We start from the raw sequence: 22,046 nt of genomic DNA, 5'->3' as shown, positions 1-22,046 counted from the left end.
AGCAGTGAATTAAACGGAAAAACAAAGAAGCTGAATCCAAGAAACGTAATGATGATATAACATTAGGAAAAAACTGCCTAAAACATTACCACATTAACAGATAAAATTTCAAAATTAATTTGACCATGTGATGAAATGCAGAAAAAGCTTTTGAGAAGAATTAAACATGAATGCATAATAATACTATGTAGCAAACTAACATTAGAAGGGAATTTGCATTTCCTAAAATCTACAGTAAACGAAATGTTAAATGCGAAATGTCAGCATTACTGTTAAGGTAAGGAACAAGACACAGCAAGCAGCAACTCTGTTTAAAATTGGACTGGAATGCATAACCAGAGAATAAGCATACAAAAATAAATAAATGCTAGAACTATTAAAAAGAAACAGAAATTGTTCATTGTAAATCTGATCATCATTTTACAGAAATAGAAAGGAAAAGGCCACGGATAATTCAAATGAATAAGTGACTTCAAAAGCTGGTGTACAGACAATTGTAGCAAAACCAAGGGCCTTGCGTACAAAGCAGCAATTATTAGAATAGATATATAATATATTCGTCATAAATGAGAGTCAAAATTGCAATCAATTTCACTATCCTGTGCAATGTTAGGTAAGATAAAAAGATCTGGGTTCCTAAAATTATGCAGATCTGACTCTTCCCTATAGAAAGTAGGATTTTTCTAACAGACTCAGGAGAGTATATTTACAAGTGACGAGATCCATCATTGCTATGCAATTTTTTCTTAACAGCCCAGAACCCGTTCTAGTCCCCCTACCTCACGCGCGCGGCAGCATCTTCATCTCACATCACCCACTGTCGGCAAGAGTCTGAGAAACTGTCCGGAGCTTACACGGAGGTGGCATTTCCCAAGGAGCCTTTAATCAATCCATCAGGAGCCAAAATGAGGCCCTAACTCCACAGAGAGGGCTTTGGGTACCATCCATAATGGAAGACACTTCAGACTCAAGCCCCACCTCTGCTTTCTAGCCTGGGGGGCAGGGCGGTGGGCGTGGAGAGCACGGGGTGCGTGGGCCGAGGTCCCCGGATGTGCGGCACACTGACTTCCGCCTCCAGAGGTTAGGCAGTGAGACTGTGTGGTGGAAGAAGCGTGGCATCCGGTCGGTCGAGAGAGACGTCCGAGTTTTACCAGGGGTAGAGTTTTACCAGAGTTAAGGTAAGGTTTGAGGGACCCTCTAACTCAAAAGACAGAAGGCCCCGTATGCACTAAAGTTCTGCCCCATCTTGGGTCCTGTCAGACGCTGGTCAGGGATCGTCCGACATATTGCCGACATATTCTAGAACTTAGGAAAATAGTAACATTGGACCAGGGTGTTGGCGTCAAGCCAGCAGCGGAATGCAGGGCCTCTCAGGATCAACGAACAACCCTTTGTGAGTTCGGCGGAACATCCCCTTTCCCATAATAGAGGCATCCCCTGGGTTCCCTGTCGCGGCAGTTGGTCCCGTCAGACCCCACGTATGGGTGACGGCACACCTAATGTCCCGTCTGGCCACTCCAGGAGGTTAAGATACTTGACCAGGGGGATGCCTGTCTCAAGCCAGTAGAGAATGGAATACCAGGCCTGGCCAGGAGTCAATAAATGCCCCTGTTTGCATTTTAGGGGAAATGGCCTCCCCTGAGCCGAGCCTATAGAGCCCCGTCCATGTGGTCAGCCCTGGGTGTTCCTGGCAGGGCCATAAGGTCCACATGCCCCCTCACCTCACCTTCCCATGGGGAGGGGAGTGCAGGGGGTAGGGGAAGTTAGTGGGGGTATGCGGGGGTAAGGATGGGAGTGTTGGGGGAGGGGACCAGGGGGATTGGGTGAAGGGGGTGTTTGAAGAGGGGGCGGGGGTGTGAAGAGGCGAGGGCGGGGTGTTTGGGGAGGGGGCAGGGTGTTTGGGGAGGGGGCGGGGGTGAAGAGGTGGGGAGCAGAGGGGGGAGGAAGGGAGGTGTATAATAGCCTTGGTCTAATGCTAGATTATTCAGGCTAGCAGAGGGAGGAGTCCTTGGGGTGGCTTTAAGTTCAGAACCTTAAGCAAGGACTGTAGGAAGTCCTCCCTTAAGACAAAGAGGGGCCCCACAGAGTGCCACCCTGTTATAAGCCCTGGTGTCAAGCTAAGCAGGGCTGTCAAGCTAAGACATCTCTCACTTTATCCTCAGTGGTCACAGAGAGAAGAGGGTCCTATTACAAGGAATTGATCCAGCCAGGCCCTTCTAGAAGTCATAGGGAGGACTGAAGGGTGGTACACCGAGTCAGGCCCTTCCTCTGTGACCAGCCCTGGGAAGCCCTTCAGAGACCTGTCATACTGAGTCTGCCCCCCACCCCCACTGTATATTCCAAGATACCAGGGGGATGAGGGCCTTGGTTTGATTATTATAGGCCTCAGACCTGAAGAAGGGAAGACACCAGTTAGTCAAGGGGAGGAATTACTATCAGGAACCCGAGGGTTGAGGGGACAACTCATCACAGAACAGAGGGTGTTTCACAGAGCCCTACATGTGATGTCATCCCTGGCAAGAGTTCCTGGTGAAGATATGTATAAGTGAGACCTCCCTAAACTTCTCTTAGGACTTTTCAGAGAGGTGAAGGCCTTGCTCCAAAGGGGTAGGTCTAAGGTCAGCCAAGGGAGAAGTCTTAGGTCCTGCAAGAAACCAAGGTAAGGCCTCTGAGTGAGGGGTGAGAATCCTGATTCTCCTAGGGTGGAGACAGTCCCGGAGAGCTCTGTCACTGCTGCCATCCCAGAGTGATGTCCCCTTTCAGTTCCCCCTCCACGATGTCAGAGATGTAAGGGCTTTGGAGTGACGAGTCAGCGTGAGAGCAGTTAAGCACAGGACCTCGGGTTCTGCCAGAAGTCAAGGTAACGGCCCTGATTGTGAACTGACAGAAACGCCTGCTACTCCAGAATAGGTGAGGCTCCAGAGGGCCCGGACTGGCCAGACTCTGTATCAGCTCCAGTAGGACCCAGGTAGGGCTGGAGAGCTGCAGCCTAAAGGTGAACTCTAGTTACTTCTACACAGTCTTCAGGGGAAAGGCTGATCAGGGAAGAGGAGCCTTATGGGTTTCTAGAGCAGTGCCTGCAAGGAAACCTGCAGAGGGGGCTGTTATCCCCACTGAAGGCTCACACCATTTCGTCCTCTTTCCTCCAGGTGATAGAGTCATTTACCTTCTTTCTCACGTACTGTCAATCATCATGCCTCGGGGTCAGAAGAGTAAGCTTCGCGCCCGTGCAAAACGCCGCCAGGCTCGACAAGAGCCCAGTGATCTGGTGGAAGCTCAGCCCACTGAACCAGAGGAAGAAGAATTCCCTTCTTCCCCATCTCCTTCTTTTGAAGATGTTCCCCAGAGCTCAGCTGCCACTGGAACATCCAGCAGTCTTCAAGTGCCTGGCAAAGTCTGCTCCACCACCACTGTTGCTGCCTCTGTTTCAGATGCAAAATTTAGTGAAGGTGCCACCGATCAAGGAAAGGAAACGCCAAAAGTCTCTCAGAGTAAAGATACCACTGAGCAGTCTTCCAAAGATCTTGTAGACGAGAAGGTTCCTTTGTTGGTGAATTACCTTCTGTACAAGTATCAAATGAAAGAGCCTGTGACCAAGAGAGATATGCTGAGAAAGGTAATCCACAAGCACAAGAATCTCTTCAGTGAGATCCTCAAGAAAGCCTCTGAGCATCTGGAGCTGCTGTTTGGCCTCGACGTGAAGGAAACGGATCCCAACAGGGGTATTTATGTCCTTGTCAATAAACTGGAACTGGGCTGTGATGAAAAGACAGGTAATGACAGAGAGATTCCCAAGACTGGTCTGCTGATGATTGTCCTGGGTGTGATCCTCACGAAGGGCAACTGCGCCACTGAGGAGCAAGTGTGGAAAGTGCTGAATCTGATGGAGTTATATGAGGAGAAGAAGGATCGCATCTATGGGGATGTGAAGCGGCTCATCACCAAAGATTTAGTGCAGAAAAAGTATCTGGAGTACCGCCAGGTGGCCAATAGTGATCCTCCAGTCTATGAGTTTCTGTGGGGCCCGAGAGCCTACTCTGAAACCACCAAGATGAAAGTGCTGGAGTTTGTAGCTAGGATCCATGGTAAAGTCCCTGCTGCCTTCCCATCCTTGTATGAGGAGGCTTTGAAAGATGAGGAAGAGAGAGCCCAAGCTCGAGCTTCAGCCAGGGCTCGTACCGCTGCTTTGGCCCGTGCCCGCACCTGGGCCAAAGCCCACAGCTCTTCCTCCACCAAGTGAAGGCTGAGGAAAATTTGAAGAGAACAGCTAATGTTCTCACTAGTGGAAGGTTGGGGAAGGGCTGGAGAAAAGAGAGTATATAACATGTTTGTGTTCCTGTTCTATGTAGATAAATTTGCATGAATATTGCTCCTTTTAGTAGAAAGTTTAACTAGCTTCAGAATCTGAATTTATGAATAATATAAATCAGACATGTATTGATGTTTATGAGGTTTAAAAGTAAGAGTTTTACTATTTTATAGAATAAATTGGGAAACTTTAAGTCCTATTTACTTATTAAGAACAAGATAACATGTCAATGTATTAGGCATTTCCAAGGAAATGTGAAAAGAAATCAGCAGTAAAATGGCTCAGATCTTTTGAACTCTGTGGGAGAGGAAGAGGGTGGGATGATCTGGGAGACTGGCATTGAAACATGTATAATATCATATATGAAATGAGTCGCCAGTCCAGGTTCGATGCACGATACTGGATGTTTGGGGCTGGTGCACTGGGATGACCCAGAGGGATGGTACAGGGAGGGAGGAGGGTTCAGGATGGAGAACACGTGTATACCTGTAGCGGATTCATGTTGATATATGGCAAAACCAATACAATATTGTAAAGTTAAAAGATAATTTAAAAAATGCATTAAAAAACCCCAAAAAAAAGAAATACAAAAAAAAGTAAAAGGTGATAAAGTTTTACATGCCTTATCACATTTAGTCTGTTCTGTAAAACTAAGAGAGATATAATATACTTGAATGTGTTTACTTTACTTACATCATAATAAATAAGATCTCTTTCACACTGTCTCATCTATTTCTCAAACATTCCGTGAGCAGGCTCTTTGACAGGCTCTAGGCTACTACTGGGGACATCAGGATAAACAAGACCAAGCGTGCCCATAGAATTTTTGAGTCTAGCAACAGCTGTAAAGTAAAGATGGTGAGAGACTCTGAGACCTAAGGACAGATCAAAAGGAAGAGAGGACTTTGGAGGATCCAGACGTGAACAGTCAAGTGTAAACGCTCTGAGGCAAGTGAGTTTGAGAAATGGCAAATCCTTCAATGGGAGTCAGGCTGTGGTAAGCTAGGAGGTAGAGCAAATGAGGGTGTGGGAGTGGTGGGCAAGGGTCAAACCTTCAGAAAGTGGGTCCAGAGTTGAGAGACTAAAGCCTGAAATGGAAAACTCCTTGCAGTTACATTTGAGTCATGGATAAACTGGAGAGAATTCTCCACCTGGAATAAGAATGGAAGGTGACCTGCATCTTTCTAGTGTCCTTTTGTCAGAGCAGGTGAGCACAGCACATGAACTATGTGTTTTATGCCCGTCATGCCCAGGGAATTTCTGAGAAACGGGTGATACTCTATATATATAGACGTGTGTGGTCAGAAGCCACTGTGCTAGCCATCTTTGCTCTGGCCTGGGAGATCGAGTCCACTACATTTGAAGTTCATTTCATTAGGTTGTCTTGTATGCAATTTGGCAAACTCCAGGTTAGGGCTAGATTTTTAATGGGATTGAAATAAATGAAAATAGAGGTGGTTTGAATGGGAAACGGGTTGGAAGGGATGGAAGGAATTGGTACTTGACACAAATTCTGGAATCCTTAAGTTCCATCTAACTGGGGAAGACTCCGGTGTGTGTGTGTGTGTGTGCACACGCATGTGCATGTGGGCTCGAGTGTGCATGCTCAGTCATGTCCAACTCTTTGAGACCTCATGAACTGTAGCCCACTGGGCTCCTCTGTCCATGGAATTCTCCAGGCAAGAATGCTATGGTGGGTTGCCATTTCCTGTTTCAGGGCATCTTCCCCACCCAGGGATCAAACCCACATCTCTTGTGCCTCCTGCATTGGCAGGCAGATTTTTTACCACTGCACTGCTTGGGAAGCCTGAAAAACTCCTTTACACAATAAATAACCTCAACAACTTATATATTAGTTTTACTTGTTAAGCATCATATTAGTTGATTTATTGTGCCATATCATGCTGCTGCTGCTGCTAAGTTGCTTCAGTCATGTCCAACTCTGTGTGACCCCAGAGACAGCAGCCCACCAGGCTCCCCCGTCCCTGGGATTCTCCAGGCAAGAACACTGGAGTGGGTTGCCATTTCCTTCTCCAATGCATGAAAGTGAAAAGTGAAAGTGAAGTCGCTCAGTCATGTCCGACTCCTAGCAACCCCATGGACTGCAGCCAACCAGGCTCCTCCATCCATGGGATTTTCCAGGCAAAAGTACTGGAGTGGGTTGCCATTGCCTTCTCTGGTGCCATATCATAGGGTTCTGCATATTCTTGGTCATTTCGTGGATTAAATAGACCATAGAGCAGATTTTGGTAGGATCTGGGATCAAAATAATAATAGCAATAACTGCAAAAGACCCAGTACTTGACAGACACCATGCCTGGTGCTTTCATGTATTACATATATCCCAGGAATCCTACACAGCAAGGCCTATCAAACTCACTTCATAGAAAAGCCTCACAGAACTTCACAATTTTCCTGACTTCACATGGCTCATGAGTGTCAGAACTGGGACTAGACCTCTGGTCTGAATTCATTTAGGGCCTTCACTATTACACTCCTTGAATGAAGCAGTTTTGTCTCTTAGTTCAGTTCTAGTCTCAACACTCCACAGTGTCTCTCAGGCGATGAAATGAAGGACCCTATTGCCAATGTACTACCCCATGTATAATAAATGAAAATGCAAATTAAAAACAATACAGTCTAGGCTCTGAACTTAACTCACCTAGGCTCCTCCTGCCATTCCCCCCCTCCAGAATTCCCTGGGAGCTGACTCTGCCCTAATCAAGCACTTTCAGAAATAACATCACTCTTGCCCTGCATCTTTCTCCTGTCACAGTCTGGATCCTGACCTGCTGTCTAGTATCCTTTCATAAGGCTGCTCTCTCCTCCCAGTGGAACAAAAAGCCCAGAATCACTTGCCTTTTCCCTGACTTAGGGCCTCCCAACCCCCTGCAGATGTCCCCTGTCTGTCCCATCCCTGACTATGAACCTCTCTGATAACAATAGCCCCATTCATGTGGCTACTTCGACAGTGAAGTTTAGACATGGGTTTCCCTGGTGGCTTAGACGGTAAAGAATCTGCCTACAATGTGTGAGACCCAGGTTCACTCCCTGGGTCAGGAAGATCCCCTGGAGAAGGAACTGGCTACCCACTCCAGTATTCTTGCCTGGAGAATCACATGGACAGAAGAGCCCAGTGAGCTAGAATCCATGGAGTCACAAAGAGTCGGACATGACTGAGCGACTAACACACACACACACACACACCCATCTGGTTTAGGCACTTCCACTAAAAGTTTTTTTTTCCGGGTTGACTTGTGAGTAGAGTCTGGTTTGACACGGGATCTACAGGTTACTGAAAGATAACCCTAAAGTTAGGGAAAAGATTTTAGAGAGTGGATGAAGTTAGTAAGAAAGGAAATTTTAACCTTGGATTTATTTGAGACTGACCACTGAATCCTTACACTGAAGCATGAGCTTAACTAAGTGGCCAAGAACCAAAGCTTCTTTCCTAAGTGGCAGGATGAGGAAGGACTAAGGAAATCACTGTGTAGCAACCATCTGTAGGAACTGCATTACCCCAAACTCAGATTTTTAGGAACATTTAGTATGTTTTTATCGCAGACAAATGGCCATAAGTTAAGGAACTTACAACGACACACATTTATCTCATATTTCTGTAAATGAGAAATATGGGTTGGCTGTGCTGTGGTCATTGTTCAGGGTTATGCAAGCCCAATTCAAGCTGTCAGAGTCTGGGTTCTCACTGGGAGGTACTGAGAAGAATCGCATTCCACACTGACTCAGGTTGCTCTCAGAATCCAGTTCTAAGAAGAATTCACTTATTTGTAGTTATAAGAATGAGGCTATCTCCTTGCAGACTATCAGTTGGAGATGCCATAGTTCCTCTAGGCCTTTCTTCAGTCCTTGCAAATGGGCCCCTGATTCTGAAACAGCACATTGAATCTGTCTCTTGTGGTTCATGTAGTTGAATTGGGCCCACCCAGATAATTCAATATAACCTCCCATTTTTAAGGTTCATTCCATAATTTTTATTACACACACTAGCTACCTTTGGCTATGTAACATGACATATTCACAAATTTCAGGGTAAGGTTATGGGCATTATGTGGAACAACTATTGAGTCTAACACAAAGGTAGAAAATGTCTTCTTGGTGGAGATACCAGCTTTAATAAGAAAAAAAAAATGACCATCATTCTTCTACCTCTTGTCTGTATCTGCCCCAGAGGGAAACTCTGATTTTCCAGTGTGTCAAAGACACCTGTACACGATTCAGGCATGTTCAACAGGTGGTGAATAGCAGGGACTCGAGTATTATTTTTTTTCATGCAGCAGAAGGAAGAAGGAAAATAGTGTATTGAGATTACAGAGATTACTGAAAAGGTCAGTGCAGAAAGGTGCTAAGAATGAAGAAGGGTGCACCTCCCTGCTGAGATTTACGAGATCCTTTTGAAAGCGGCTGTGAACCTATATTTGAGAACATCAGTCACATACTGGCACTAGAAAAAGTTACTGATTTGCAAGGGAATTTGATCTCAGAAAATCCTCCAGGAATGACAAGGGCTACAGTCATAACAAATTTTAATAGTGGCTCTTTTTTGAGCAGATACTGTATAACAGTTAATGGGAACATCTGCAAGTGCTCATTCACTTTGTGTCCCGCTCTCCATCCTTGGTTCATATGAAGACTACATGCTCAATCACTTATAGTTAAGAATGGTCATGTGACTATCCTTGACACTGAAATATGAGTGGAAATATACTTGTCACCTCCAGACCCAGGTATTTGAGAACCGGTAGGCCAACTCCAGGACTTGGTGGCTCAGATGGTAAAGAATCTTTCTGCAATGCAGGAGACCTGGGTCCGATCCCTGGGTTGGGAAGATCCCCTGGAGGAGGGCATGGCAACCCACTCCAGTATTCTTGCTTGGAGAATTCCATGGACAGAGGAGAGGAGCCTGGCAGGCTACAGTCCATAGGGTCACAAAGAGTCAGACATGACTGAGCAATTAATACACACACACACACACACACAGGACAACTCCATGCTTATTTCATTCAGCAGCAAACGTGGAGAGCCTGTGTTGAGATGTGGTAGCTCATGATGGAAGTGGCCTGGATCCCTGAGTTATCTGACAACATAGACCCTCTCCTCCACTGCCAGTACCCAGCAGATTTTATGTGCACAAGAAATAAAATTTATGTTAAGCCATTCAGAAATCACTTCTCTTATCATATCTTACAAAAACTTTATCTGAGTAATACACACCTACTATTTCTGTTATGTTTATTTAAATATCTTAACTACAAAGGAAATAAGGACATATATTCTTGTTTCCAAAACATTCTAACAATAGGAAGAAATCACAATTATTTTTCCTTACCACATTCCTTAAAGATTCATCCCTGCCCAGTGGTAATTGCATTAAAAATTCTGTGTAGTATTTTAACATTTATTCCGGGCCAGTCTTACATACCTGTGCTAGAAATATACACTGTGGGTTTTAAAAATACATATGTAACACTATCATAGATAGTATTATCATAAATATCTCACTATGGTTCTGACTTGTCCTTGTCACTGAATAAAATGAAGGTGGGATCTTTCTGTGAGAGTATATATAGATCACGTTACTCTTTACCTACTCCCTGGAATTACAAAGTATGTATGTGTCATGATTAATCTAATTATCCTCTTCCTGATACACACACAAGTTGTCTCGAATTTGCTGTTTTGATTAATAGAACTGATACCAACATCATTGAACATAAATTTTTGGGTAAATGTGCATGATTTGTCATATGAAAGACATACAAAAGTACAATTAGATCAAAGTGCTTCCTTCGAGTGTGATGATAGTAAATTTTTATGAATATTGCTGATATTCTGTTCCAATAATGCTATACCAAATTATCTTCTCACTTATTTATGTATGTGAATAAATTAAGCACTCAATGGAATTTTATTTCATCAAGCTTTTAAATTTGGGGCAAACTTTTGATTGAAAATATATCATCTCATGTTACTGTAATTTGTATTTTCTAAATAGATTTTTTTCTTAATAGGTTGAGCAGAAAATTAATTTTTTCCTTCACACACCCATATAAAGCAAAATTTCTTCAGTGATATCTTAAGTACCAGGATTCCCCTAGGTGCATGCTTTACAAACTCTGATATGCCAAGTAAATGTTCCCTTTACTTTGAGAAGCAAGGATTTATCAGAATGACTGTGTACCAAGAAATGAGCCTGGACAGAAAAAAAACATCACTAAATGAGTGAAGGGCATCAGGAGGATGTTGGGATGGGTGATGGTGGGATCAGAGGAGTAATTTCCAGAGTCTGAGAGAGATCAAATATTGAAACAAGTCCAGAGAGCCCAGGGCAGCTGAAAGTCAGGGAGCTGTATACAGTCAGGGAGCTGTCACCAAAAGGTAGAAAACATATAAGAAGGAGAGAAGGTAGAGAATCTGGTGGAAGGTACTGGACAGTTTACATGGAAAGGCTAGGGAATCTCTCCATCATCGTCACCTTGAAGTTGTAGAGTGTTCTGAGTGGGTAGATACACTGGATGAAACGACCAGTTGTTCAGTTGCTCAGTCATGTCAGCCTCTTTGTGACCCCATTGAGTGCTGCACACCAGACTTCCCTGCCCTTCATCATCTCCCAGAGCTTGCTCAAATCCATGTCCATTGAGTCGGTGATGCCATCCAACCATCTCATCCTCTGTCATCCCCTTCTCTTCCTGCCTTCAATCTTTCCCAGCATCAGGGTCTTTTCCAATCAGTCAGTTCTTCCCATCAGGTGGCCAAAGTATTGGAGCTTCAGCTTCAGCATCAGTCCTTCCAAAGAATATTCAGGACTGATTTCCTTTAGAATTGAATGGTTGGATCTCCTTACAGTCCAAGGGACTCTCAAGAGTCTTCTCCAACACCACAGTTCAAAAGCATCAATTCTTTGGCACTGTTTTCTTTATGGTCCAACTCTCACATCCATACATGACTATTGGAAAAACCATAGCTTTGACTAGACTGACCTTTGTCAGCAAAGTAATGTCTCTGTTTTTTAATATACTGTCTAGATTGGTTATAACTTTTCTTCCAAGGAGTAAGCATCTTTTAATTTCATGGCTGCAGTCACCATCTGCCGTGATTTTGGAACCCAAGAAAATAAAGTCTGTCACGGTTTCCATTGTTTCCCCTTCTATTTGCCATGAAGTAATGGGACTAGACACCATGATCTTCGGTTTTTCGAATGTTGAGTTTTAAGCCAGCTTTTTCACTCCCTCTTTAACTTTCATCAAGAGGCTCTTTAGTTTCTCTTCGCTTTCTGCCATAAGGGTGGTGTCATCTGCATGCCTGAGGTTATTGATATTTCTCCTGGCAATCTTGATTCCAGCTTGTGCTTCATTCAGCCTGGCATTTCACATGATATACTCTGCATATAAGTTAAATAAGCAGGGTGACAATATACAGCCTTGAGGTACTCCTTTCCCAATTTGGAACCAGTCCATTGTTCCATGTCCAGTTTTAACTGTTGCTTCTTGACCTGCATACAGGTTTCTCAGGAGGCAGGCATGCCTGATACCTCACCCTCCCTTAGAATGCCCCTACCCACTATTAAGCAGAGTATAGCTAGCTCTCCTGTATCACCCACTGAGTGATGTTATTGACAGAATGTGGGAAAGTACATCTCTTCACTACCCTGGTGGTTCTGTGCAGTCTTGCCAGTGTCCCAGGCTGAGAGCTGTCTTGATGCCTGACACAGACAGCTATTTCTCCCCTGTGTATGTGGCCCTCCTGCTGCTGAGGCTGAGGCTGTGCAGTGGATGGGATTGGCTGGTGATCCAGATCAGTTAAAATAGGGCAAGTATTACCAATGCGTAGAGAAAAGGGTATGCAGCTACAAGGAAGGGGGAAAATGGAGAAGGAATTCCTTCAGGATAATTACCTCAGTGACTGGGAATTAAGACTGAGTGTAGACATGCCTTGAAAAACAACTCTGGTGTTATTTCCAGCTCAATCTGCCTCCATGGTTCCTGATTTCTTTGCACACCAGAGGGCAGAAGCACTCTGGCTGTGTTTGGTGGTCTGTGTAGCTACCAGCTACTGACTGGAGTAGGGTGCTGGTCCACAGTGCAAACATTTAGAAGACAGATGGATAACCATTGTAGTTGATGTAGTTCATTGTTAAATGCACTGGGGATGACAGATATATGTGGAGTCCAAAGCTATATCTCTCTCATGGTAATAATCCCAATCTAATAGAATTAATAATAAAAAGATTCTAAGCCAGCCATTCCTGAAATCATCACATGATCTGCAGTAAATATAGTAAAATCAAACTTGGCAGTGATAACAGTGACCAGCCTGTCAGTTTCAGGCCAGCAGATAGAGGAATCCTAGGTTCTAACAAAGGTGAGGGCTCTGAATGAGGTCAAAGGGACCAGCCATTTCAGAACAGGAGGTGCCACCGTACAGAGGCCCATCCCTGTTGTCAGATTTGGGGATCTCCAGAAAGGGTGACTGGAAATGGCTTCCCTTGCATTCTGTCTCTGGTGTTTAAGGGATGTGAACACTTTGATCTGAAGTGGGCAGCATCAGGTCAGCAGAGGGAAGAGTTCCTGCCTCTGCTTGGAGTTTAGGTAAGGTTTCTGATTGAGTCTGAGGGGACCCCACATCCCAGAAGAGAGTGGACCCCAGAGCCTCACCCCTGCTTTCTTTCCTGACAACTTCTGTGCAGCAATTACCTAAAGTAGTCCCTTCTGAGTTTCCTCTCTGGGGACTCAGAAGGTTGAGGGCATTGCACCTGGGCAGCTCAGGGAAAGGGAGAGCAGGTCCCAGGCACCAACATAAGTAAAGATGATAATTTTGTTTGATTTCTGGGGGGACCCCAGAACATGTGGGCAGCACAGTCGTCTGTTCCTGCTGTCAGCTCTGGAAGGCTCCAGTATGGCTATGAGGTTCAGAAGTCCCTTCATCTCACCCTTCGAAATCTAAAGAGCCATGTGTGGGTGGTCTTGGTTTAAGGCTAAGTATTTTTTTGGGCTCCAAAATCACTGCATATGGTGACTGCAGCCATGAAATTAAAAGACGCTTACTCCTTGGAAGGAAAGTTATGACCAACCTAGATAGCATATTCAAAAGCAGAGACATTACTTTGCCAACAAAGGTCCATCTAGTCAAGGCTATGGTTTTTCCTGTGGTCATGTATGGATGTGAGAGTTGGACTGTGAAGAAGGCTGAGCGCCGAAGAATTGATACTTTTGAACTGTGGTGTTGGATAAGACTCTTGAGAGTCCCTTGGACTGCAAGGAGATCCAACCACTCCATCCTGAAGGAGATCAGCCCTGGGATTTCTTTGGAAGGAATGATGCTAAAGCTGAAACTCCAGTACTTTGGCCACCTCATGCGAAGAGTTGACTCATTGGAAAAGACTCTGATGCTGGGAGGGATTGGGGGCAGGAGGAGAAGGGGACGACAGAGGATGAGATGGCTGGATGGCATCACTGACTCGATGGACGTGAGTCTGAGTGAACTCCGGGAGTTGGTGATGGACAGGGAGGCCTGGCGTGCTGCAATTCATGGGGTCGCAAAGAGTCGGACACGACTGAGCGACTGAACTGAACTGAACTGAACCAAAGGAAGGATACACAGTATCAGACAGGAGTTTAAAAAAAAAAAAAAGACGAAGAGGCCCCTATGGATCGACCCCATAGAACTCCCCTCCCCCCACCCCTTTCACCCATCAGTCCTGGGAGGCCCCAGGCAAATATGGCCGGAAGTGGTACACTCTGATATCTTCCGTGGGGGTTTCAGGAAAATGAAGGCATTGATCTGAGGGGAGCAGTCTCTTGAATGCTGAAGGAGGCACCCTGGGCTCTGCCTGGAATTACAGCAAAGATCCTTAGTTAGATGTGAGGGTACCACCCATCACAGACTGGAGAGGCTCCCAGAGTCCCACTCCTGCCATCAGCCCTGAAAGGATTCAAGCAGGAATCATCTAATGTAGCAACCTCCAAGAACCTTAAAATTCCCTCTGAGGGGACTGAGGTGGGTGAGGGCGGTGGGACCAGGGTATCAACTCAAACCAGCAAAGGGACGGGAAAGGAAAGGCGAGGACCCTGGGCAAGGTCTGAGGGAACCACCAGCCCGGAACTTAGAGGACCTCGCAGAGCCCGGTCCCTTCTGTCTCCAGCTGGCGGGGAGCCCAGGTGGGGCAAGAATTTGACCTAGGACCACTTCCGCCCGTGTTGTCTGAGGGGCCCATTCGTTGAGTCCAGGGAGAAGTTCCAGGCTCTGCCGGGGATTACGGTAAAGCCGTTGGGAGTGAGGGGACTGGTCCATCTAAATTAAACATGTTTTCAAAGAGTTTTGCCCTGTTCTCGGCCCACCCTGGGAGAACATGGGACAGGAATCATCTGGCGGAGGGACCTCTAAATAGCTTTGAAATTTCCCGAGGTGGCAGTGGGGGACGAGGGCACTGAGCAGGGTGTTGGTTTTGGTTCAGAAACAACAGCCGGACCGGTCCCAGGCCCTAACTAAGGAGGTGGGGTGGGGGTTGGGGGGAAGTGGGTGGGCGGGGAGGTGGGGGTAAGGGAAGGTGGGAATGGGCGAGGTAGGCGGGGAGGTGGGAGGGTGGGGAGACGGGGCGGGGGGGGGGCGGTGAGGGGGCGGTGAGGGGGCGGAGTAAAGGCGCCAACACTGAGCGAGGTCTGAGGAACTACACTCCAGACCACAGGAGGCGTCCTACTAGAGCCTGCGCCTCTCTAGCACTTTAGGCCAGAGAGATTGCGGCTTCCGGTCATGAGGTGCCTGGCTGCGTGCATCCGGCATCCGGGGGAAGTGAATGCATAAGAAAGGAAGGAAGGCAGCCGCAAGGCAGGAAAGGGAGGAGCTTCCTGGCCTTTCGGCATTTTACGGTGCAGTTGCCGGGTGAGGTCTCCAGAACACCTGCCCCACGACGAAGCGGGCCTCACCAAGCCCCTCCACTGCTGTCAGCCCAGGGCAACCTCGGGTAAGGGGGTGAGGCCGAGGCATACCCTCGCGTGCTCCTCGGGCGGTCTCTGCAAGGCAGAGCCTGGTCCAAGATGGCGGCCACGTGGTCCTTTCAAGGGAGGCAATCCAAGCTTTTCCAACAGTGTCTGTGAGGGCCCCGAGTAAGGACTGCAGGAACCACCTGCCTCTGAACAGTGGGGGTCACAGAGAATCCTATTCAGGCCATTATCCCCGACGGTACCTGGGGCAGGAAAGGGAGGAACTTTCTGGCCCTTCGGCATTTTACGGTGCAGGTGCCGGGTGAGGTCTCCGGAACACCTGCCCCATGACCAAGCGGGCCTCACCAAGCCCCTCCACTGCTGTCAGCCCGGGGCCGCCTCGGGTAAGGGGGTGAGGCCGAGGTATACCCTCACGTGCTCCTCGGGCGGTCTCTGCAAGGCAGAGCCTGGTCCAAGATGGCGGCCACGTGGTCCTTCCAAGGGAGGCAATCCAAGCTTTTCCAACAGTGTCTGTGAGGGCCCCGAGTGAGGACTGCAGGAACCACCTGCCTCTGAACAGTGCGGGTCACAGAGAATCCTATCCAGGCCATTATCCCCGACGGTACCTCGGGCAGATGGGTTAGACTGGGGCGTCCCTAACCACCTCCTCAGGCCTTTCAGGGATTTGAGGGTTTGCCTTTGAGTATTGGTCTCATGTCAGCAGAGGGAGGAGTCTCAGGCCCTGCCAGAATCCAAAGTGAGGGCACTGAGCGAGGACTGAGATCCCTAATCACCCAAAGATGGAGAGGGTCCCACAAAGCTCTGCTGGCTCTTTCTTCCCTGTGCATCCCCAGGCAAGGGTAGTCCAATGAAGTTCTGCTCATTTCCACTTCTGGGGTCTCAGAGTGATAAGGAATTTGAAATAAGGGGACAACATCAGACCAGTAGAACACAGGAACGTCAGGTCTTGCCAAAAGTGAAGTGATGACTTTCTGTTCCCTAACTCAGAACAGAGCCACTGTTCTAAGCCCCAGTGAGCCCCAGGTGGATCTGGGAAGTAGGAGCTAAAGCACACCTTGGTTATATCCAGCGAGTCCTCAGGGCAGGGGCAAATGAGAGAATAAGGGGCTCGCAGGACATTGCCCTCAAGGAAACTTGTAGACCCGGCCTTCAGTAGAGGCCTAGACGGTATCTATCTACCTGTTGACATGGCCCAACAATCTCATCTTTCCTTTAGGTCACTGAGTCACCTGCCCACTTGCCTGCTGCCTTCGTTGGAAGTCATCATGCCTCGGGGTAAGAATAGTAAGCATCGTGCCCGTGAGAGACGCCACCAGGCCCAAGTTGAGCCCCAGAATCTGGTAGGTGCTCAGGCCATTGTGGGAGTGGGAGAAGAGTTCCCTTCCTCTTTATCCTCTTGCAAAGCTATTTCCTAAAGTTCACTTATTGCTTGGTCATATTGCAATCCACAGGGTCTTCAGAGAGCCACAAGTACTTCCACTGAGTCCATCCAAAGAGGCAATATAGATGAGAAGGTGGTTATAATGGTGTATTATCTGCTGTATAAGTATAATATGAAAGAGTTTATTAGCAAGGCAGAAATGCTGAGAGAAGTGATCCAGATGTATAGGAATCACTACCTTGAGATCCTGCAGAGAGCTGCTGAGCACATGGAGATGATCTTTGGCCTTGACCTGAAGGAAGTGGATCCCTACCGGCACATCTACATCCTTGTCAACAAAATGGAAGTAAGCTGCGATGCAAGGCTGCTGAATCGGATCGAGATTCCCAAGACAGGCCTGCTGATGGCTGTTCTGGGTGTGATCTTCATGCATGGCAATTGTGTTAGTGAGGAGCGAGTCTGGCAAACCCTGAATGTGATGGGGTTATTTAGCGGGAGGAAGCACTTCATTTTTGGGGAGCCTAAGAAGCTCATTACCAAAGATTTAGTGCAGCAGAAGTACCTAGTGTACCGCCAGGTGGCCAATAGTGATCCTCCATGCTATGAGTTCCTGTGGGGCTCAAGAGCCCACGCCGAAACCACCAAGATGAAAGTGCTAGAGTTTACAGCTAAGATTCATAATATGGTCCCCACTGCCTTCCCATCCTTGTATGAGGAGGCTTTGAGAGATGAGGAAGAGAGAGCCCAAGCAAGAGCTTTAGCCAAGGCTCGTGTTGCTGCCCTGGCCAAGGCCCGCTCCAGTGCCATAGCCAAAAGTTCCTCCCGCTCCAAGAGAGTTTGAGGCAGATTCCTTACTTTGTTGTTAAAAAGAAGTTCATGTTCTAAGTAGTAGAAGGTTGGGGCGGGGCTGCAGACAATACTGTGCATAACATATTTGTGTTTTTGTGTTCTATGCAGTATCTTGGAAAGTTTTAAAAATATTGTTCCTTTTAATAGAAGATTTAAGTAGCTTTGTAATCCAGATTTCTGAGTGATATTGTTCAAACACTGATGCTATGGGTGAGATCTAAGAGTAAGAGTTTTATTATTTTGTATAACTGGAAAAGTTCTACCTTACTTAGTAATTTGGAATATGATAACATGGCAATGGATGAAGCATTACTTCGGAAATATGAAAAACTCAGCATTGTAATAGTTGTGGTCAAGAAATTAATAAAGATAAAAATTCTTGGTTTCATTTATTACTTTTAGTTTGTTGTTTCATAAGATGATATATATACATATAGAGAGAGAGAGAGAGAAAGCTGGATATATTTAGCTTATTCAAGAACGTAGCAGAAATAATATTGTAATAAATAGACTTCTTTTTCAGTGGCCCATTTTTTTGTCTCCAACAATAATTAGACATCTAATCTTTGCAAAGCTCCCTGTTAGTATGGGGAATACTAAGGTGAACAAGAACCATTCCTTCTTATAGAATTTTAAAGTCTTGGAGCAGCTATGTTGTAAGGAATATTGTAAGATATCCCCTACAACTAAAAGGACAAGTCAAAAGATGGTGTGAGGACTTGGGGGTTTTAATCATGAGTAGTCTAAATACCCTGTGGCAAAGGGGTTTGAGACCTTGGGAAACTGCAAGTCCTTCAGTGGGAGGTAATTTTAATTAAGCTGGGTGGTGGGTCACGTGAGTCTGAGTGGTAGGCAGAGACTAAAATCTCAGATGCTCTGTCTCAGATTAAAAGACTAAAGCCTGGAATAGAAAGCTGCTTTTAGCACTTACTTCAAGATCATGTACAAAGCAGAGCAATCTTCACCTGGGGCAGGAATGGAAGAGGTCCGGTGTTCTTTTTCCAGTGTGGGAGAACACAGTCCACAAAATAGGTGATTTGTGTATATTATAACAACTGTGTTACTTATATGAGGTGGGGCTTCCCTGGTGACTCAGATGGTAAAGAATCTGCCTGCAATGCAGGAGACTCGGGTTTGATCCCTGGGTGACGAAGATTCCCTGGAGAAGGGCATGGCTACCCACTCCAGTATGCCTGGAGAATCCCATGGACAAAGGAGCCTGGTGGGCTATAGTCCCTGGGGTCACAAAGAGTCGGATATGACTTAGTGACTGAGCATGCATGCATAGTGGGTTTAGTGGTTTTATATGAGGTGGGATGCTCTGAAGCCACTGTGCTGGCAGTCTTTGCCCTGGGCTGGGAGAGACATAGTCCATCCAATAAATGGACATTTTAATTAAGTTCTCTGGAATGTAATTTGGTAAACTCTTTAAGAACTAGATTTGTGATGGAGGTAAAATAATTGCAAAGACAAGTATCTGGGATGGAAGGGAAGATACAAGGGAGGGATGGAAATAAACTCTGACACAAATTCCAGGAGTTTTGAGTTGTATCAAACTGGGTAGAATCACCCACACCAGAAATAAATAGCCTAAGAAAAATTATATAGCAAGTAACTTAGTTTAACATGCTAGACAACATATTGGCTGATTTCTTGTGCCATATCCTAGAGAGCTACAAATTCTATGTTATTTCCTGGATTTAAGAAAAAAAACGGGGGGTCTGTAGGTTTTAGGGGGAAAATAACTACAGTAATAACTAAAATTTAGCAAAATCCAATCAATGCATGCCAGATACTGTGCCAGTGTCTTATATAAGTCACATTCCAATATTCCTATTTACATGAATGTATGTGAACCAAGAGCAAGAAGACTACTTATCAAATCCATTTCACAGATGAAGAATCTAAGGCTCACAGAATTTTGCTATTTTCTTCAGTTCACCTGGCATGTAAGTGACAGAGCTGGGACTAGCACCCTGATCTGAATTCCTCTACAGCCTACACTGTTCCACCACTCACAACCTGAGGCCAACTTCCTATCTTTTAATTCATGTCTCTTCTCATTGCTGTATGGTATCTCCTGGGAAATACAAAAAGACATGGTACCAGATCCAGCCCTTTCCAAATGACATGACGCTTCCCGAGTTTTCCCCAGTGTACGCTTATGTCCGTATCTGGATCCTGACCTACTGTCTAGCTCTCCCCTGCTTCCTTTTGTAAGGCTGTACTCTGCTCCCAGTGGAACAGAAAGCCCAGAATCACCCACCTTTCCCCTGATTTAGAGCATTCCAACTCCGTGCAGACATCCCCTATCTGTCCCATCCTCAGCATGGAATCTCTCTGAAAGCGGCAGCCCCAAGCACTATTGTTAAGCGTGGAGGTGAAGTTTAGAAGTCTGCTCATCTGCTCTGGGTGCTTCCACCATACTCAAAGTTTTTTCTCCAAATTGGCTTATGAGTAGATTAGGCACAGGATCTTCTGGTTCTTCCAGAGACAGTAAAGGACAAAAGCCTGGTGCACTGCAGTCCATGAGGTTGCAAAGAGTCAGACACAACTTAGACTAAACAACAAAAATAAGGTTTTAGAAGGCAGATGAGGTTAGAAAAAACACAGAATTTAATCTACTGACTCATTTGAGGCTGGCCACTGAATCTGCACACTGATGAGTAAGCTTAACTAACTGGCCAAGAACAAAAGCCTCCCTTATAAGTGGTGGATGAAGGACCAAGGAAGTCACTGTGTCACAACCATCTGCAGAGACTGGATTCTAACAGACCCTGTAGCCCTTCCAGGAGGTTATGCTAGTATTCCACAAATTGCCACAGATTTAGCAGTCAACAACAAGACACATTTATGATCTCACATGTCTGTGAGTGAGAAATCCAAGTTGCTTCTGCTGGTTTCTCTGTTCTGGGTTTCACAAGGCCCAAGTTAAGCTTTCAGCTGCCAGACCGCTCCTTAAGTGTTCTGGGAAGAATTTCCTTCCAAAACCATTCAGGTTTTGGCAGAATCTAGTTCTTTGTGATAATAATACCAAGGCCCTATTTCCTTGCTGACTATTAGCTGGACCTGCCATAGTTTCTCCAGGCCTCTCCCCAGTCCTCACATGTGGGCCCATATATTTTGAGTCAGCAATTAAACTGAATCCTTCTCATGCTTGGCATTTCTCTAACTTCCCTGTCTGCTGCATCTCTCTTCTGCAGCAAGCCAGAGAAAGTTCTCTGCTTGTTAGGTGTCATGTTATTAGATTTGGTCTATCCAGGTAATCCAGTATCTTTATTTGAAAGTTGGTTGCATAACCTTACCAAATCTGCAAAGTGCCTTTGGCCATGTAACATAACATATTCACAGGTTTCAGAGATAAGGGTATGGGCATCTTCATGGAGCAATTATTCAGTCTACCAAAAATGCAGAAAGTGTCTCCCCAGGAGACATGCCACCTTTCAGAAGAAAAAAGAAAAAAAAAAAAAAAAACCATAATTTTCCTGACTCTTGTCTGTATCTGCCTCAGAGGAAAACCCTGGTTTTCCACTGTGCCTAAAGACACCTGTACAAGCGTTCAGGCATGTTCATCAGGTGATGGGCAGCAGAGGCTCACTAGTTGTGATTTTTGACCATGCAGCAAAAGGAAGAAGAGAAGTCTCAGTGGATTGAGACTACTCTAAAAGTAAGTGCAGAATGGTACTATTTAGTGACCAAAGGTGACCCTTCCCTGCTAAGATTTACAGTGTCATTTAGAAAATTGGGAGAAGGCGATGACAGAGGATGAGATGGTTGGATGGCATCATCGACTTGATGGACATGAGTTTGAATAAACTCTGGGAATTGGTGATGGACAGGGAATCCTGGAGTGTTGCAGTCTATGGGGTCATAAAGAGTCATACACAACTGAGAGACTGAATTGAACTGAACTGTATCTGAAAACCTCTGTCACATAGTGGGCACTAGAAAAAGTTGGAGTGCTTCAAGGCAATTTTTGCTTTCTCAGAAACTTCTCCAAGAATGAAGAGGGCTTTTATATACAAATTGTAAGTGTACTTTACTGATAATCTCCTACTCTGTTTGTGGAGAGACTATAACGTGCTCATCACATTTGTCTTGCTCTGCTCCCTGGACACATGGGGACACTGAATTGTCCAGTCCACTTGTGTTAGAAAGGATTTTGTGATTACCCTTGCCACTGACATATGAACAGAAAGATGTTTGTTCTTTTCAGATCAAGGCATTTGACAGTGTGCTACCTCGATGCTTTCTGTTCAATTCAGCAGCAAACATGCAAAGTCTGTGTTGAGATATGGATCTGCATGGTGGAAGCAGCCTAGATCCTTGGGTTACCTGACAGCAGAGACACTGGCTAACTCAAGGCAAGCTTTATGTATAGGACAGAGAAACTTTTGTAGTGTTGTAATTCAGGTTTCAGGCTTCTTCCTACATTCCTGCTAGCTGATACCACATGAATAACATACACTACTATTTCTGTTGCCTGTCTTATTTAAATATACTAATTACAATAGAAATAGTGCATATGTTCTTGATGTTAAAAATTTTT

The 22,046-nt window shown here is 45.7% G+C and overlaps 2 protein-coding genes across 2 annotated transcripts; both read left to right on the top strand.

Annotated features, from left to right (window-relative positions):
• Positions 1-3,179: 3,179 nt before the first annotated feature.
• LOC109561120 (melanoma-associated antigen B10-like) lies at positions 3,180-4,616 on the top strand. Its single transcript, XM_019963531.2, has one exon. It carries the CDS (start codon positions 3,194-3,196, stop codon positions 4,238-4,240), a length of 1,047 nt encoding a protein of 348 aa, XP_019819090.2. The 5' UTR covers positions 3,180-3,193; the 3' UTR covers positions 4,241-4,616.
• Positions 4,617-13,170: 8,554 nt separating this feature from the next.
• LOC109561119 (melanoma-associated antigen B10-like) lies at positions 13,171-17,948 on the top strand. The gene is made up of 4 exons (XM_019963530.2): positions 13,171-13,278; positions 15,052-15,287; positions 16,484-16,607; positions 16,719-17,948. The coding sequence occupies exons 1-4, from the start codon at positions 13,171-13,173 to the stop codon at positions 17,487-17,489; spliced, it is 1,239 nt and encodes a 412-aa protein (XP_019819089.1). The 3' UTR covers positions 17,490-17,948.
• The last annotated feature ends 4,098 nt before the right edge of the window (positions 17,949-22,046 follow it).

This window comes from Bos indicus, chromosome X (genome assembly GCF_029378745.1).
Source record: "Bos indicus isolate NIAB-ARS_2022 breed Sahiwal x Tharparkar chromosome X, NIAB-ARS_B.indTharparkar_mat_pri_1.0, whole genome shotgun sequence".
NCBI classification, from domain to species: Eukaryota; Metazoa; Chordata; class Mammalia; order Artiodactyla; family Bovidae; genus Bos; species Bos indicus.
The sequence above is the reverse complement of the archived record's forward strand: the minus strand, read 5'-3'. Positions and strand labels throughout refer to the sequence as shown.

Excerpts from the sequence above, each read along its gene's own strand:
- LOC109561120 (XM_019963531.2), top strand. The coding sequence starts at position 3,194 with ATGCCTCGGGGTCAGAAGAGTAAGCTTCGCGCCCGTGCAAAACGCCGC.
- LOC109561119 (XM_019963530.2), top strand. The coding sequence starts at position 13,171 with ATGTGGGCAGCACAGTCGTCTGTTCCTGCTGTCAGCTCTGGAAGGCTC. Across the intron at positions 13,279-15,051 it reads TTCGAAATCTAAAGAGCCAT|GCCAGAGAGATTGCGGCTTC; the intron begins GTGTGGGTGGTC and ends CTAGCACTTTAG. Across the intron at positions 15,288-16,483 it reads TCAGCCCAGGGCAACCTCGG|GTCACTGAGTCACCTGCCCA; the intron begins GTAAGGGGGTGA and ends TCTTTCCTTTAG.